Genomic DNA, 17,330 nt, shown 5'->3' with positions numbered 1-17,330 from the left:
GGGGGTCCGTGGCTTGGCTTTTGAAAAACAGGGGGTCCTCAGTAATTAACTAATGGTGAACCACTGATGTACAGAAATGCACTCTAATAGGGGAAATTGCTTTGCAAATATCTGTATATGAGGCAATGTTTCATAGCAACAGGTGCATATTAGGAGAAAGTCACATTAAAATGCTGAAGAATTTCCCAGATTGAAGCAAATGAATAAATCACAGACCTATGTAGAAAAGTGGAGAACACAGCTCAAGTTTAGAAAAATGAGAAATGGAAAGACACGGAAACTGATAGAGTCATCCATCGATATTCTGGTGGACTTTGGCAGGAATCGTTAAAAGAACAACAACAGCCACAAAATATGAAGAGGGAATGTGGGTAGGTTGGAAGACAGACTTCCTCACTTACCATTCAGTGCCTTGATGGGAAAAGAGAGACCTCAGTCAGTGACAGCTCTCCATACTTGAGAAACCCCTATATGGGAGAATAGACCTTCTCAATGGCTAGCCCTGGAGGGAAGCCCAGATCAGAACTCAGGGACCTTGTTAAAAGAAACAAGCAAACAAATTTGTGGCTGTCTTTGCAAGAGATGGCAGCACCCCCTTGGGAAGGGAGATAGGAAAATAAATCAAGATTACAATTAGGTTTTTCTCTTCCCATGGTATGACGTTTCGCTCACCTCCTTGAGTCAGCTCTTATGGGAATAGTCATACAAGGCTGTCGAAGCTGCTCATGAATGAGGTGCTATCTGAACACTAGTTTTGACCACCCCTGTGTCCTGAATTAAGTGTTCCTATGGAAATAGCCAAAAATCTCAAAGTTAGTACCAATTAGGCCCCCCTTGACCATCTTTGTTATTGTGTGTTCATAGTGATTTGTGCCCATGATGCAATTGGGTCGATCATACATGACTCTGCTTTCAATGCTATCAGTGCTTGCAAACATTTTGGGGCTAACATACTGCTTTGTTTCTGTAGAGTATTCCTTTCTTGTATTACTAGAGTGTGGCCTTCCTGTGTTCCTTTCCTGTGTTGCCTTCCTGTTGAATTCTTAGAGATCCTGCGTAGGTGGTACTTCTGTACATCGCCTTCCAAACAACCCTGGCACGGATAGCTCCGAGTCTCTAAGTGATGTCATGACCTTCCTATCTAACTATATACATCCCCTGTTTATCACCGCAGACTAGAAGAATGTTAAGTGCACTCTATGTAATCTCTGAGTACCACCCTATCAATCATAGATTACTATGTTCCTGTACTCTCTCTATCTAGTGATGTGTAATGTCTTCATGTAACCCTCGTATGTGTATGTAATATTGTAATACTTATACGCACCCCACGTGTAACCAATCAGCACCAAGCACATATGCAGCAATTAGGGTAATATACAATAAAAGGGACTCTCCGAGACTGGGTCGAGGAGATGCCTCCCACATGAACACCCACAACCCGTCTGTTGTTTGTTTCAACCCAAAGGTTTCCATTCAGTGCATATCCTGAAACTGCCATGCTGAAATCCTGTAACTTCTTGCACCACAAATGTTCTGCACATGAATAAATAGCTTAGAATGACAGAACTGTAGAGTTGGAAGGAATCCTGAGGATCATCTTGTCCAATATGCAGCTGGCCTGTACAGGGATTAAACCTGCAATCTTGGCATTATCAGTATCACACTCTAACCAACTCAGCTTTTTCCTCAGCTTAAAATTATAGTGGTCCCCCTCAGGGCTGTCTTAAGCATATGCGGCGCAGGGATGCAAAGATCCACCTGGTGCCTCCCCCAGTTGCTCAGTCCCAGGCACGCAGGAGGGCGGAGCCGGCCAGCCGCCTCAGCGTCTTGCTGGCTGGTCCCCCCTGAACTGGCGGTGCAGAGCCACCCACAGCAGAAGAGCCCACCACGGCGCTCCGACCAATAGGCGGGCTCTTCCCTGGACTCAACTCTCGGGCCCCGCACTCTCAGCCTGGAGCCCCTAAGAGCCCGGCACCTGGGTGCCCTGGACCCCTAGCACCTATGGGTAAGACGGCCCTGTCCCCCCCTCCCTTGCTGCACTATAGCCCCTCTGAACAGCAGTAATGTGGTAGCAATGGAGAAGCATCACAGAGCAGCTAGTGAAGCAGAATAAGTCAACCAATGCATTGTTATAGTGTCAAGAATATGTTGCAGAATGCACCTGCAATAAAACACCAATCTAGAAGGTCCCCTAGCATTTGTGATAGCAACTGGGTTGAATCAGTCAATCAGCTGATAGTCACACTAGGATTTTCATCTGAATTTTGTTAAGGAGGTTTAAAGAAAAAGCTTTGGGCTCAGTGAAGCAGCATTTGTTTATTTTATTTGCTTAGCAAGAATTATACACCACTTCATCGAAAATTTAAAAAAATCACAAATTCCTATGTAGCTTACATACAATGATATAAAATATTCCTTAAAAACAGCAATAGAAATGGATTTCAAAAAGCAGTAGGCCTGGTAAAATTATCAAAACATATATGGTGTTGTAATTAATAATTGCAACAGTTTGGAGATGATCCGTCTGGCTTTCTGAGAGACTGTTCAAATCAGTACAAATCATTGCAAACTGATTTGAGGCAACCTGATCTTCTCTCTAGTGATTTGTAATTTGCTTCAACTAGATCCAGACAGAGCACAAATCACCCCAAATTGGCCAAATCAGGATTTGGCTGAATCTGGTGCACTGCCCTAGTGGTGTGTGTGTGTGTGTGTGTGTGCATGCATGCCGTGGAATTGTGTGGGCAAATGAAATACAGATTGTGTATTTGAAACAAAGACTGTTACAAACTTAAATGTATGTGAAATCATGAAGAGTGACCACCCACAAAGTAGTATTGATACCAACCCCCAAATCCTGGCATTGGTAGCTAATTAATACCTATAGTGGGAGATTTCAATACATATATAACTACACCCATTATCTCGATTCAGGCCGTTGAACTAATGGACACCTGCCCCACCCAATGCATATCATATAAACAAGGCAACATAACTGTTCATGCATCTGATAGACTCTAGTCTGCAAAGGTTTATGCTATCATGATTAGAGAATAGAGAACCAAGAAAAGAGAGAATATAGAATCATAGAATCATAGAGTTGGAAGAGACCACAAGGGCCATCGAGTCCAACCCCCTGCCAAGCAGGAAACACCATCAGAGCACTCCTGACATATGGTTGTCAAGCCTCTGCTTAAAGACCTCCAAAGAAGGAGACTCCACCACACTCCTTGGCAGCAAATTCCACTGTCGAACAGCTCTTACTGTCAGGAAGTTCTTCCTAATGTTTAGGTGGAATCTTCTTTCTTGTAGTTTGGATCCATTGCTCCGTGTCCGCTTCTCTGGAGCAGCAGAAAACAACCTTTCTCCCTACAAATCCCTACATACAAATCCCTGAACTAGATATTATAGCCAATGACACAGACCTTTGATTTCTTCATCATTTTCTTCTTATTAGGTGTTCCCTATTGTTCAGCTCAGTTCAGCAGAAAACAACCTTTCTCCCTCCTCTATGTGACATCCTTTTATATATTTGAACATGGCTGTCATATCACCCCTTAACCTCCTCTTCTCCAGGCTATATATAGAGAACATAGAGACTATAACCACTTTGAGAATGAACAAATTAAAATACAGAGAACAGGGATAGACATATACTAATATCAAACTTAGGTGCTGAGCTATGTTGGCTTAATACTTTTCCTAATAAAGGTGGAGAGTAGAGCTAGCAGCAGTATCAGTCCCTGCTGCTTTTTCCTTGAATTTCCAGGGAAACGGGCTCAGGAAAACACTCTCCCTTCCCCTAATACTTTGGTGGCTGGCTACCTTCCAAAAAGGCTTTGTCGGAAATGTGCGCTTGAGATCCCAGATCCCCTCTGCCTTGCTTTTTCCTCATTAACTGTATGTGACTGAAGGTCATTTCTCCCTCCTTCATCACCCTGGTCAGCACACACAAAAGCAGACTGGGAAAAATAAATAAATACTACCACCCCATTAGAAGAAACCTCAGTTTCCAGCACTGACAAATGTTTGCCTGCTTGTCAGCACCTGTCATGGTGCCAAGCACAGAATGAAGTGACCATACACAGTGCATTTTATCTTCTGCAGAGGGAACCCAAAACCCTTCCCCAAACCTCTGGCCGACACACATAGATCATACTGAAAAAGTGGGAGACGTTTCATCAATTCCCTCCCCACCTGCACCCCAACCCCCATCTTTGGTTGCCACTAGATGTTTGGTAAGGATTAACCCTGTTCATCTCAGTTATGTGGGACTGATAAAACCTAAAGCATAAGGATTGCACAGGACTATTTTGTAAGGAAAAGAGGATGAAGAATAAGTGTGAATCTTTCCTTTGCAAAGCGGTCTGTGCTGTAGGGATGGGGGAGAAATTCAATTTGCATTGGATTTGAATGCAAAGCTAGCCTAATCCATGTTTTCCAAAATAATATGCAAACCAAAACACAGCTCAGTTTTGAAATTCACACTTTTTGAGGACTGTTCTTCAAAATAGCTGCCCCTATGCTTAAGGATTTATAAGGCAAAAGCCACACAATAATGAGCTACTGGTGTGAATGTTCCCTTATTAAGCCAGTGTGCTGTACTGGTTAGAGTATCAGACCAGGACCTGGCAGACTAGGGTTCAAATCCCCAATCAGCCATGAAGCACACAGCCTCTCAGCCTAACCTACCTCTCAGGGTCGTTGTGAGGATAACACAAGGAAGGGGAGAGCCACATGTGCAACACTGAGCTCCTTGGAGGAGAGGTAAGATACAAATTCAATTAAAAAATAAATAAACCACCACCACCAGTCATGGTGCTATTTCAAGTCTTTGATGTCCACAGTTCAAGTATCTCCAATTTAAGGATAGGACTTTGTAAGCAGCAGTAGCTGGTGCTCACTGGAACTGGTAGGACAGAAGGCAGGGAGGCTAAGGGTAAGTTGACTCAGAGGCAATGATTGGCTGAGGCAGAGCCAACTAATTCTAGTTTTTCTCCCATCCTCATCCTTGTTGTGATCTACAAGGGCAGCACTGAGACTAAGGAGGATGTAGCTTCTAGGAAGGGTCAGTCCCTGTAGGCAAGTGAGCAAGTGGGGGCTGGCTGACAGCAGACTGAGGTTGGCCTCCACTGTTGATAAGTCTTCTCCCTGAGAACCTGTCATGGCTATGCTGGGGCTGTTGGTGGCCAAGCTGAATCCCAAATGAGTTTGTGATGCTCAAGTCAGTTGCTTGAGTCGGGGAACAGAACCATTGCTCTGTGCACCTGGCAAGAGCACAAGGCCAGGCTCCCAGAATCCTCCTGGAATTTATACTGAACCTGGCCAATCCACAGGCCAACGTTTGCCCAACAACCTCCACATGGCATGCTTGATTTCCTTGTTCCTCAGTGTGTAGATCATGGGGTTCAGCAAGGGAAAGACCGTGCTGTGGAAAATAGCAACCAGCTTGTCCAGAGGGGAGTCCTGGAATGGGCGGCAGTACATGAAGATGGCAGGGCCAAACATGACAACCACGATGATGATGTGGGTGATGCAGGTGGATGCAGCTTTGCTCTTCCCTTCAGTGGAGCCCATCCTCACCTTGAAGAGCAGGACCACGTAGGAGATGATGAGGAGGGTGAAACTGATGAGAGCTGAAAGGCCACTGTTGATGAACATAAAGAACTCCAAATCATAGGTGTTGGTGCAAGCCAATTTGACAATCTGGGTGATGTCGCAGAAGAAATTGTCCAGCTTGTTGGGGCCACAGAAGGGGAGTGGGATGATGAGAGCTACCTGGATGATGGAGTGAACAAACCCTAAGCACCAGAATACCACTACCATGGCCCCACAGATCGGAATGCTCACCAGGCTGGCATAATGCAAAGGGTGGCAAATGGCCACATAGCGGTCAATGGCCATGCCGAGGAGGAGGAAGACCTCGGTTCCCCCCAGCCAGTGGAGAAAGAAGAGCTGGGCCATGCAGCCCCTGTAGGAGATTGTATTGCTGTTGTAGAAGAAGTCAGAGAGCATCTTGGGAGGGGTGACGGAACAGTAGCAGATATCCAGGAATGCCAGGTTGGCCAAGAAGAAATACATGGGTGAGCTCAGTCGTGGGTCACTCTGGATAGTCACAATGATAAGGATATTTCCAGGCAGGATCAGAGAGTAGAATAGAAGGAAGAGGAAGAAGAGGAAGAGCTGTGCCTCTCGTGCCTGTGAGAGTCCCAGCAGCACAAACTCTGTCACCATGGACTGGTTCCCATGTTCCATACTGCAGCTTCCACCTGCTGCAACCAAGAGTTGGGATGGGGGAATACAAGGAGTAAATATGAGCAACATCAGAGTGAATCTTGCCATTTTTAAAAGGCACTCATTATCCACTTTCTTGGTTTTTTAAAAACAAAAAACAGGGGAAAGGTCAGTGGCACTCCAGTACATTTCCGAACACAATTTGAAGTGCTTGTGGTGACCTTTAGAGCCCTAAATGGTCTTGGCCCTGTATACCTGAAGGAGTGTCTCCCCCCCCCTTTGTTCAGCCCGGACACTGAGGTCCACTTCCAAGGGCTTTCTGGTGGTTCCCTCACTGAGAGAAGTAAAGTTACAGGGAACCAGGCAGAGGGCCTTCTTGGCAGTGGCACCCTCCAACAGATGACAAGGAGATAAAGCACTACACAACTTTCTGAAGACATTGGAAGGCAGCCCTGTATAGGAAAGTTTTTAATGTTTGATGCTTTGCTGTGTTTTTATTATGTTGGAAGCTGCCCAGAGTGGCAGCTTAAGTTTTTCGAAACACTATGACTTTCGGCCAACCATTTCTCTGGTTGGTGGTTCAGAATGGTCAGCTGATTATCTCTGTGGGAAATATACCAAAATGCATTATATTGGGGGAAATTCCTTAAAAAATGTGTATGTTTTTCAAAACTACATGCAAAAAATGTGTTTATTAGGAGAAATTTGCACTGAAAAGCTGACAAATTTTCATGAGGATTTTTTTTTTATGTGTGAAATGCTGTGGAAATATGGAGAACAGAATTTGTAATTGGAAAAATGAGAAACCAAAATTAACAGATTCCTCCATATCTACGGATGAAATACTAAGCAGTTTGGTTGAAGAGGGGGGAAATGTATAGTGTGTGAGGTTTCTTTTTTCTTTAGCAGTGTTGAAGAAACAGGGATAAAGACAGAGAAAGGGAGTGTGGGTTAGGAGTTTAGGAATAGCTTGCTAAAGTGTGGTGCGAATTTAGTGATGGGCTGCCCTAGCCGCTATCTGAATGCCTGATGCAGTCTGAGCTGCCCTCATGGTTCTGTGCACTTGTATGCACTGTGTTCTGCTTGTCTCTTTGTATGTAAAACATGAGAAGGTTACTATATGAGTGGACTGTTAGTATTTTAAGGGATGGATTCAAGTGCATACTGGAAGTTTAGGTCTGTGCAGTTGAAGTGGAATAAAGGGCTCTGTTGCCCTTGTACAACAAATCCATTTCGAACAACAGACTTTTTGCAATTTGGAAAGTGAAATGGAAACGCATGAAAAGTGTGGGATGAACAAATAATTAAGGCAGGACACCCCACAAGCAAATCAGAATGAATACTCAATCAAGACCGGATGTAGTCTAACCTCTGCATAAGCTTTGTACAAACCAATCAGGGTGAATGTTCAATAAACTGAATTTCAGACAAGCAAGTCTTTTTTTGGAATTGATTCCTTATTTATTTTATACATTTCTAAGACTTTGAATATACATCACGCATATTCCAAAACAAAACTAAACAAGACCCCTCTTTTCTCAGGACTTCCCAGTCCACCCCCCATGGCATTCTAATCAAACTTTATTTTGCTGCATATCCTTTTCTTCCATCCTATTTTATTCTATAGGTAAAGGTAAAGGGACCCCTGGCAGTTAAGTCCAGTCACAAACGACTCTGGGGTTGTGGTGCTCATCTCGCTTTACAGACCAAGGGAGCAGGCGTTTGTCTGCTTTCGCAGGCAGTTTTTCTGAGTTATGTGGCCAGCATGACTAAGCCACTTCTGGCAAAACCAGAGCAGCGCATGGAAATGCCATTTACCTTCCCGCTGGGTGGTACCTATTTATCTAATTGCATTTTGACATGCTTTCGAACTGCTAGGTTGGCAGGAGCTGGGACTGAACAATGGGAGCTCACCCTGTCACGGGGTTCGAACTGCCAACCTTCCGATTGGCAAGTCCAAGCGGTACAGTGGTTTAAACCACAGCACCACCCGTGTCCCATTTTATCCTATAAATAGCCTTCATTGTTGGTCACTGCCGCTCTTACTGTTATTCCTACTCGTAAGTTAATTTAAATATTATATCTTTTAAATATTCTCCCAAGTATTTCCACTCATCCTTTATCAGAGTTTCATCTTTATTTCTTATTTTCACTGTCATGTATGCTAGCTCTGCGTATTCTATCAAATTATTTTGCCATTGTTCTTTGGTCGGGATGTCAAGCAAATCTTTTGATAGAGATGCACTAAAACTCCTCAGCTGTCAGCCTTTAAGGAAGCAAGGAGGCTGTATCAAAGCATTAATTTACACTAAACCATTAGGTCAAAGCAGTTTTTTGTGCTATTCATTTCTAGAATAGATCATATTCTTTCTGCCTTGCCTTCTTCTTCCATGTTTAAGATGTGTCCACCTTTTACACCATTGCAGCAGGAAACCAGGATCTTCACAGCAAACATGATACTTACTAGAGTTGAGTAGAGGAATACTCCCATCCTCCCTCCCCATTGTTATTGCTTAGGTCTGTTTTGCACACTCCAAACAAATGACACTTCCAAAATGTCAGCATTTTGACAAACACAAAACAGAACTTTAAGTTTGCACAACTAAAGTTGACTTAAGGGCTCTGTCATCCTAGCGCAACAAATCCAGTTTAAAAAAAGAATTGGACAGAGGAGGGCAACCAATATGGTCAAAGGCCTGGAAACGATGCCTTATGAGGAACGGCTAAGGGAGCTGGGCATGTTTAGCCTGGAGAAGAGGAGGTTAAGGGGTGATATGATAGCCATGTTCAAATATATAAAAGGATGTCACATAGAGGAGGGAGAAAGGTTGTTTTCTGCTGCTCCAGAGAAGCGGACACGGAGCAATGGATCCAAACTACAAGAAAGAAGATTCCACCTAAACATTAGGAAGAACTTCCTGACAGTAAGAGCTGTTCGACAGTGGAATTTGCTGCCAAGGAGTGTGGTGGAGTCTCCTTCTTTGGAGGTCTTTAAGCAGAGGCTTGACAACCATATGTCAGGAGTGCTCTGAGGGTGTTTCCTGCTTGGCAGGGGGTTGTACTCGATGGCCCTTGTGGTCTCTTCCAACTCTATGATTCTATGATTCTATGATTCTATGATTCTATGTTTGCAGTTTGGAAAGTGGTGTGGAATTGCATTCAAAAGTATGGGGTGAACAAATGGTTAATATGAAGATGCATGAAAGCCCCACAATAAAATTAAGGCAAATGAAGTTAGATTGCTTGTGGTTATATAACTGCCCCACAACAAATCAGAAAAAATGCTCAATCTAACTTCTGCATAAGCTTTGTGCAAGCAAATCAAGATGAATGAGGAATCTGGAGGAGCCCAAATACTCAAGAGATTGGAGCAAACACACAGTTGGGAACAGGTTTGACAGCAAACACATACAGTTGGGAACAGGTTTGGTGTTCTGGAATAATGGGTGTTGTTCACAGACAAAGGGATTTCTGAGATTAAAAATATTACCAAAGCCAAGAACTAGCCAAGAACACTTACCTGGTTCCCATTGATAAAGGGAGAATGGGAGGCATTAGGAAAAGTAGAAAGGAAGTGGAGAACGAAGGTTTCTTGAAAGCAACGTAGCATCCACATTCTTCGGTGGGATAGGGAAGGTATCCCCCCCCCGCCCCGTTCTCAGGTCTGTATCACTGCTCACATCTTTATCTTCTCTGAGCCCAGGAGGTATGTTGCTCACTGAAGGAAGAACAGGACTTGTTCTCATGATGGCCCTGGAGGTGAGCCCAGCTCTATACCTTGGGGACCTTGTTAAAAACTAGAAATCAGCTTGAGAAATTGCATCTGCGCCTCCTATGCCCTTCTTTTATCCCAAGGGAGGGAAAAACTGAGCAGGGAAACAAATGAGGCCAAGGGCAGTGCTGGATTTTGGGCGGTGTAGGTAGTCCCCCTGCACAGGGTGGTGAGCCAAGAGGGTGCATTACAAAAACAACAACTTCTGTTTTTGTCAGCCTATTGGGTAGATCCACAAAAAAGCAACTCTACCGAAAGGAATTATTATTGTGAAAATAAGAAATATTTAGAGGGGGCGCCAAATTTTGTCATTGCTCAGGGCACCATTGTCAGGAGCACATGCAGGAGCCAGGCCCTGTGACCAGTAGGACTTTGCAGGACTGGGGCCTTCCTAAGTTTGTTCTGAAGAGGCAAGGAGTGGCCGCACAGGTGAGGCCAATTGGTATCTCACAGCACCTGGTGGCAAGAGCTGGGAAGGGATATAAGGTCAGCATTTCCCTTTGGCTCTTTGCCACAGCAACACGTTTCCTGCCTTGCTGCGTTTTGCTCCTTGACTCCTTGCTTCTTGATCCTTGGACCCCTGACTTTGTGACTCCTTGCTTTCTGATCCACGGACTCTTAGCTTCCTGGCTTCTGGACTCCCGTTCCTGCTCCCACCCTGCCATCTTGCCCCCGGCCCTGACTTCTCCAGCTGGGACTTAGATCGCCCGTGAACCAGACTGTGACAACCATCGTATCAAAGTCCATTCCTGCCAAGGGCTTCCAAATTTACCAGTGTGACTTTGCTCTAAGTTAGGAAACTCTTAGATTAGGCTATAGGCGAGCTGACTTCTGTCTTGTTTGGTCTGCTGTTCTTTCATTTGCTTGTTGTTGTTGTTTAGTCGTTTAGTCGTGTCCGACTCTTCGTGACCCCATGGACCAGAGCACGCCAGGCCCTCCTGTCTTCCACTGCCTCCCGCAGTTTGGTCAAACTCATGCTGGTAGCTTCGAAGACACTATCCAACCATCTCATCCTCTGTCGTCCCCTTCTCCTTGTGCCCTCCATCTTTCCCAACATCAGGGTCTTTTCCAGGGAGTCTTCTCTTCTCATGAGGTGGCCAAAGTATTGGAGCCTCAGCTTCACGATCTGTCCTTCCAGTGAGCACTCAGGGCTGATTTCCTTCAGAATGGAGAGGTTTGATCTTCTTGCAGTCCATGGGACTCTCAAGAGTCTCCTCCAGCACCATAATTCAAAAGCATCAATTCTTCAGTGATCAGCCTTCTTCATGGTCCAGCTCTCACTTCCATACATCACTACTGGGAAAACCATAGCTTTTACTATACGGACCTTTGTTGGCAAGGTGATGTCTCTATTTTTTAAGATGCTGTCTAGGTTGGTCATTGCTTTCCTCCCAAGAAGCAGGTGTCTCTTAATTTCGTGGCTGCTGTCACTTGCTTAGGAGCTGACAATAACAGGCAGTTGGCATTCTGTGGCTGATGGCATGTTCAGTCCTCATTGGGTTATCCCCCCCCCTTTAAAGAACAAAAGGAGTAAGTGCCCGCTGAATGAGCCCAAAGCTTCCTGCTCTCACAGTGGCCAACCAGATGCCTGTGATTATTGCACCGGACCTGGGTGCAATAGCCTTCTTCCAACTTGCTGTTTCCATTAACTGGTCAGAGGCATGCTTCCTCCATCTGTGGAGGTAGAACATACTAGTTAGGGTTAGTAGCCACTGATAGCCTTAACCTCCATGAATTTGTATAATCCTCTTTTAAAGTCATCCAGGTTGATAACCATCTTGTGGGAGTGAATTTGATGGCCTATCCACAAGAAATCACCATAGCTATTTTATTCAAAGCATCATGCTCACAAACTTAGCACAAATGTCACATTAATGATCCATCCTACAAGGCAGTTGCAGAAACAACTAAGATAACGTTTGTGAGCTTCATGCAAAGGAATGTCCAAAAATAAATGAGACTAAATGGCCACTAGGAGGCATTGATGCTTCGTAAATGGCCAGATTGGAATACACCAAAGCCGGTCTGAAGGCTTTGAATATGCTGCTGTTTTTTCAAGATTTCACTTCCATTTAGGTAGGCTAGAGCAGGGGTCAGCAACCTTTTTCAGCCACGGGCCAGTCCACTGTCCCTCAGACCATGTGGTGGGCCAGAGGATACTTTGGGGGGGGGGAAATGAATGAATTTCTATGCCCCACAAATAACCCAGAGACACATTTTAAATAAAAGCACACATTCTACTCATGTAAAAACGCGCTGATTCCCAGACCGTCTGTGGGCCAGATTGAGAAGGCGATTGGGCCAGATCTGGCCCACGGGCCTCAGGTTGCCTACCCCTGGGTTAGTCGCTGTGAAGGAGTGAAAGTTTTGACTGGCTGTTAAGTGCTGTGCCGGGCATTAAACACAGATGTGTGGAAGGTGACCTAAGGCCGGCACAGGGAACCTGTAGCTCTCCAGATTCTGTTGGACTTCAATCCTCATCAGTCCCAGGCAGCATGTCCAATGGTCAAAGATGATGGGAGTTGTGGTCTAGCTATATTTGGAGGGTCACAGGTTCCTTGCTCTTGCCTGAAGGGGAGCAATTCTTAAAGGGCATTTCCTTTCAAATAGTGAGTGGAGAATATTTTGACAAAGGAGAAAACAAGAGAGGGTTTATTATGGAAGGGTGCTGGTATTTGTTACATAATAATAATAATCATAATAATCATAATCATCATCATCATCATCATAATTTATTATTTATACCCCGCCCATCTGGCTGGGTTTCCCCAGCCACTCTGGGCGGCTTCCAACTGAATATTAAAAACAGTACAGCATCAGACATTAAAAACTTCCCTAAAGAGGGCTGCCTTCAGTTGTCTTTTAAAAGTAAAATAGTTGTTTATTGCCTTGACATCTGGTGGGAGGGCGTTCCACAGGGCAGGCGCTACTACCGAGAAGGCCCTCTGTCTGGTTCCCTGTAACCTCACTTCTCGCAATGAGGGAACTGCCAGAAGGCCCTGGTGCTGGATCTCAGTGTCTGGGCTGAACGATGGGGGTGGAGATGCTCCTTCAGGTATACAGGACCAAGGCTGTTCAGGGCTTTAAAGGTCAGCACCAACACTTCGAATTGTGCTCGGAAATGTTCTGCCCACTCTCTGGAAACCAGTTGGATCCATTAGGTGGTGGGGGCAGACCATCTGAATTGGTCCCACCTCCCTGCAGAGGGGAAGGGACGCGGAGAAGTCCAGTTGCACAAGGAAGCGATCTGACCATGGCACTTCTTTTGTTTCGCTTTTAGTTAATGTCAGATCACCAACATCCGTAGAGGTAAACACCAAGTCTAAGGCATGTCCGCGGCTATGAGTTGGGCCAAACTTATTCAGGGACAGCCCCATGGAGGCCATGCTTTCCACGAAGTCCCGAGCGGCCCCTTGTAAGGTTGTGTCGGCACGGATGCTAAAATCCCTCAGGACAACCAAGCTAGGTGTCTCCAGGAGCATATCCGCCACGACCTGAAGCAGCTCAGGCAGGGACTCCTTGGTGCAGCGGGGAGGTCGGTACACCAAAAGGAATCCTGTACTGCCCCTATTGCCCAACTTCCAGAACATGCACTCAGAGAACTGGGTCTTCCCAATAGGACACCTGGTGCAGACTAATGACTTCCTAAAAATCACTGCAACGCCCCCTCCCCGCCCACATGACCTGGGTTGCTGGGTTGCTGTGCGTAAGAGAAACCTGGTGGGCAAGCAGTGGCAAGGACAGGCCCATCTGCTTCATCCGACCAGGCCTCTGTCACATATGCCAGGTCAAATCCTCCATCCACAATCAGGTCGTGGATGGCAGTGGTTTTATTCATCATTGACCTGGCATTGCACAGCAACACTTTCAGGTCATGTGGGTTTCCCTTGCTGATTCCAGTATCCTTCCGGTCAGGACCAGACCTGGAGGCAGGGATAGTCCTCAAATAACGACTAAACCTGCCTCCTCAGTAATGACATGGTCTGGTCTTAGCGTAACTCCTCCTCCTGCCCATGATCACTGAGATTGGGTGTCCCAATACATTCCCTCCGTGAAACCTGCCCCAGCCAATCTATCGGCTGAGGCCCACTCCCAGGCAGCTCTGACCCGTCCCCTTAAAAGGCAAAATACAAACTATAAAATAACTTAACAGAATAATAAAAATAGGAGCAAAGCAAGAAACAATAGTGCTAAAATTAAACTACTCCCCACCCTTAAAGCATTAAAAATGCTTTAAAAATAAAGAAAAACCTAATGGACCAATCAAAACCTTCTGGCCCTTTGTTTTGTTACACCCCTCCTATTTTTTTGGTAAACAATAAAATAAAAAATATTTCAAAAAAAGAGAGATTGTACTGCCACACATTCCTTATTTCATTTTAAGAATCTATGATAAAAAGTTCCCTGTCTTCACAAAGAATAGGCTCTCTGTGTCCAGGTAGAATTTTCTTTTAAAAATATACTCCTACAGACACAAAAGAAAATACTGGTGAATTTTCCCTTGGGAATGCTGTCAAAGTGCATGTTCACCCATGAAAACAGAGTTTGTGTACAGCTAGGGCTGTCTGCTAAAAAGATTGTGGGCTTTCTGTTGTGACAGCATGTTATATCTTCTAGGAGTAAAGCAACAGCACTTGCAATAAGTAACCTGAACCACTGAAATGCCCAAGGAATAAACCAATGGTTTCTATAAAATTTCAAACCACTTTTGTTGTTTGGGCAGAAAGGTAGTGTATAAATGCAATGCAATGCAATGCAGTCAAGGAATAATATATTTATTAAAACTGCCTATTTCAAAACAGCTGATGTGCTTGGCAGACTGAAAGACTGAGATGGCCTAAATATAAAAAGACATTGTCCTGAAGGCCATATTCATCCTTTGCCAACTGACCAGGGGCTATGGTCACTTCAGTATGGAGCCAGTATGGTGTAGTGGTTAAGTCTTGTTATCTGGGGAACCGGGTTTGCGTCTCCGCTCCTCCACATGCAGCTGCTGGGTGACCTTGGGCCAGTGACACTTCTTTGAAGTCTCTCAGCCCCACTCACCTCACAGAGTGTTTGTTGTGGGGGAGGAAGGAAAAGGAGAATGTTAGCCGCTTTGAGACTCCTTAAAGGGAGTGAAAGGCGGGATATCAAATCCAAACTCCTCCTCCCCTTCTTCTTCTTCTTCTTCTTCTTCTTCTTCAACTCTCTCCCTCTCCACAGCCATGCAGCTTCCCTGCCGATGGTCAAACTGATAAGCAAGGAGGGGGTGATTTGTATCACCGTTAGGGCACAGGGCTGTTCAGAGAGGTTGACGGAAGTAAATGCTAATTTTATAAGTCCATGTGTATTTTTCACTTGTGGTAGTAAGTTCGCTTGTTCAGCAGTGTGCTGTGTAAAGAAGTGCTTCCTTTTCAGCCCCATTGGATGAGCCCTGGTTCTGGAATTAGGAGAGAAGGATGAAAACTTATCCCTGTCCACTTTACCCAACCTTGTGTGCATAAATAACTGTAAATAAAATAAAAGTTTGCTGCTTTTTTGTGTCAGCCGTCACAGGGGGCCTCTGCAAGCTGCCTAACGGCAGGCCTGGCCTTGAGTGGAAACCTGCCCAGAAAGCCTTGACAAAAGACTTCCCAATGCAGCCTTCATCTCTTTGTTCTTCAAAGCATAGATAGCTGGGTTCAGCAAGGGGGTGATGGAAGTGTAGAAGACAGAGAGTACCTTATCAATCATGAACAGGGTGTACGGACGCAAGTAAATAAACATAATAGGTCCAAAGTACATGGTGACCACGATGAGGTGAGAGGTGCATGTGGAGGCAGCCTTGGTGGTCCCTTCAGAGGGACCCCGGGAGCAGACTGTGTAGAGAATGAATCCATACGAGAGAAGCAGGCCAATGAAACACACCAGTGACAAAATGCCACTGTTGGTGACCATCATGACCTCCAGGGGGTAGGTGTCAGTGCAGGCCAACTTGATGACCAAGGGGAGGTCACAATAGAAGCTGTCCACCTGATTGGGTCCACAAAAAGGCACATTAATGATGAAAGCCAATTGCACAGTAGCATGGAGGAGTCCACCAGCCCAGGAGGCAAGGAGAAGTGCCATGCAATGGCGTCGGTTCATGAGTGAGGCATAGCGGAGAGGATGGGAGATGGCCACATACCGGTCATAGGCCATAACAATCAGAAGGAGCATCTCAATGCCTCCAAAGAAGTGGAGGCAGAAGATTTGTGTCATGCAGCCATGGAAGGAGATGACATGGTGCTGGGCAAGGTAATCAAAGAGAGATCTTGGAGTGGCAAAGGAGCTCAGGCAGAGGTCCAGGAAAGCCAAATGAGCCAGCAGAAAGAACATGGGTGAGTCTGAAAGACGGTGATCCCTGAAAATTGCGAAGATTATGAGAGTGTTGCTGAAGAGAGTACTCATGTAGAGGAGGAGGAAGAAGACAAATAAGATGAGTTGGAATTCCCAGGTTTCAGAGAGGCCCAGTAGGACAAACTCGGTTATCATGGTCTGGTTTGACCACACCATTCCCTCCTTGTGTATCACTGTGAAAATTGGGCAGAAAGGAGAGAGTAATGAGATACTTGCTTCACAGTTTTAGGTGAAATCAGCAAAGGGTGTGTCTTGTGTGTTATTCTTCTCAGCTGGGTGCTGAGACTCCAGTCTGAGTGGTTCCTACATTATTGCAGGACTTATAGTGATTCAGACTGTTCCCCGATCTAACTTACTATTGTTTGTATGAGGAACCAGGGATGGAGAATATGTGGCTTTTCAGGTGTTGTGGAACTCCAACTTCCTTTCTCTTTGACCACTGACAAGGCTGGCTGTGGATGAGTCCTACCAACATCTGAAGGGTCATAGGTTTCCTGTCTTTGATTTATTTATATGTTGCTGCCTTACGTTGAGTCATAGTTGGAGCAATGAATAAATCATACATGCCACAAAAAAGAAAGGCTGACTATCCAAGGTGCAGTTTGCTCAAGTCCATCAGTTGTGTGTCAAAGAAACCATCAGGTTTAGGCACTGGACAAGTGAGAAATTGCTTAGAAATGGACACCATATTGAGAGACTTGCAATCATACTCCCTCATGTTTTGAATAAAAGAAGGGGATTAAAAATGTTTACATCCCTACACAAACGAAAAAAGATCAGGGGCAAATGGGGCATAACTTTAAGCTAATTGTATATTAGAACAGAGAACTGATTGCTATAAAAATGTGCAAGTTGCTTATAGATCTCAAGAGAGGCTGGATATTAACCTACCCATGGAAAGAATGAGAAGGCACTCTGGACCATGTCTTGGAACATTATTAGACTCAAAAAAGAAGTATGT

General features: G+C 45.1%; 2 protein-coding genes across 2 annotated transcripts; both read right to left on the bottom strand.

Moving 5' to 3' along the window:
• Positions 1 to 5,313: 5,313 nt before the first annotated feature.
• On the bottom strand, positions 5,314 to 6,315 carry LOC310662249 (olfactory receptor 4N5-like; the record flags this gene model as incomplete). Its single annotated transcript, XM_083409022.1, has 1 exon — positions 5,314 to 6,315. Exon 1 carries the CDS (start codon positions 6,256 to 6,258, stop codon positions 5,314 to 5,316), a length of 945 nt encoding a protein of 314 aa, XP_083265148.1. The 5' UTR covers positions 6,259 to 6,315.
• A 9,183-nt stretch (positions 6,316 to 15,498) lies between these two features.
• Positions 15,499 to 17,011, bottom strand: LOC310663082 (olfactory receptor 4K3-like). The gene has a single exon (XM_083410699.1). It carries the CDS (start codon positions 16,523 to 16,525, stop codon positions 15,566 to 15,568), a length of 960 nt encoding a protein of 319 aa, XP_083266825.1. The 5' UTR covers positions 16,526 to 17,011; the 3' UTR covers positions 15,499 to 15,565.
• Positions 17,012 to 17,330: the final 319 nt, after the last annotated feature.

The sequence above is a fragment of the Podarcis tiliguerta genome (genome assembly GCF_965153285.1).
Source record: "Podarcis tiliguerta genome assembly, chromosome: 13".
Lineage (NCBI taxonomy): Eukaryota > Metazoa > Chordata > Lepidosauria > Squamata > Lacertidae > Podarcis > Podarcis tiliguerta.
This window is presented reverse-complemented; position numbering and strand designations above follow the sequence as displayed.

Coding starts and splice junctions, on each gene's coding strand:
- LOC310663082 (XM_083410699.1), bottom strand. CDS start 16,525: ATGGTGTGGTCAAACCAGACCATGATAACCGAGTTTGTCCTACTGGGC.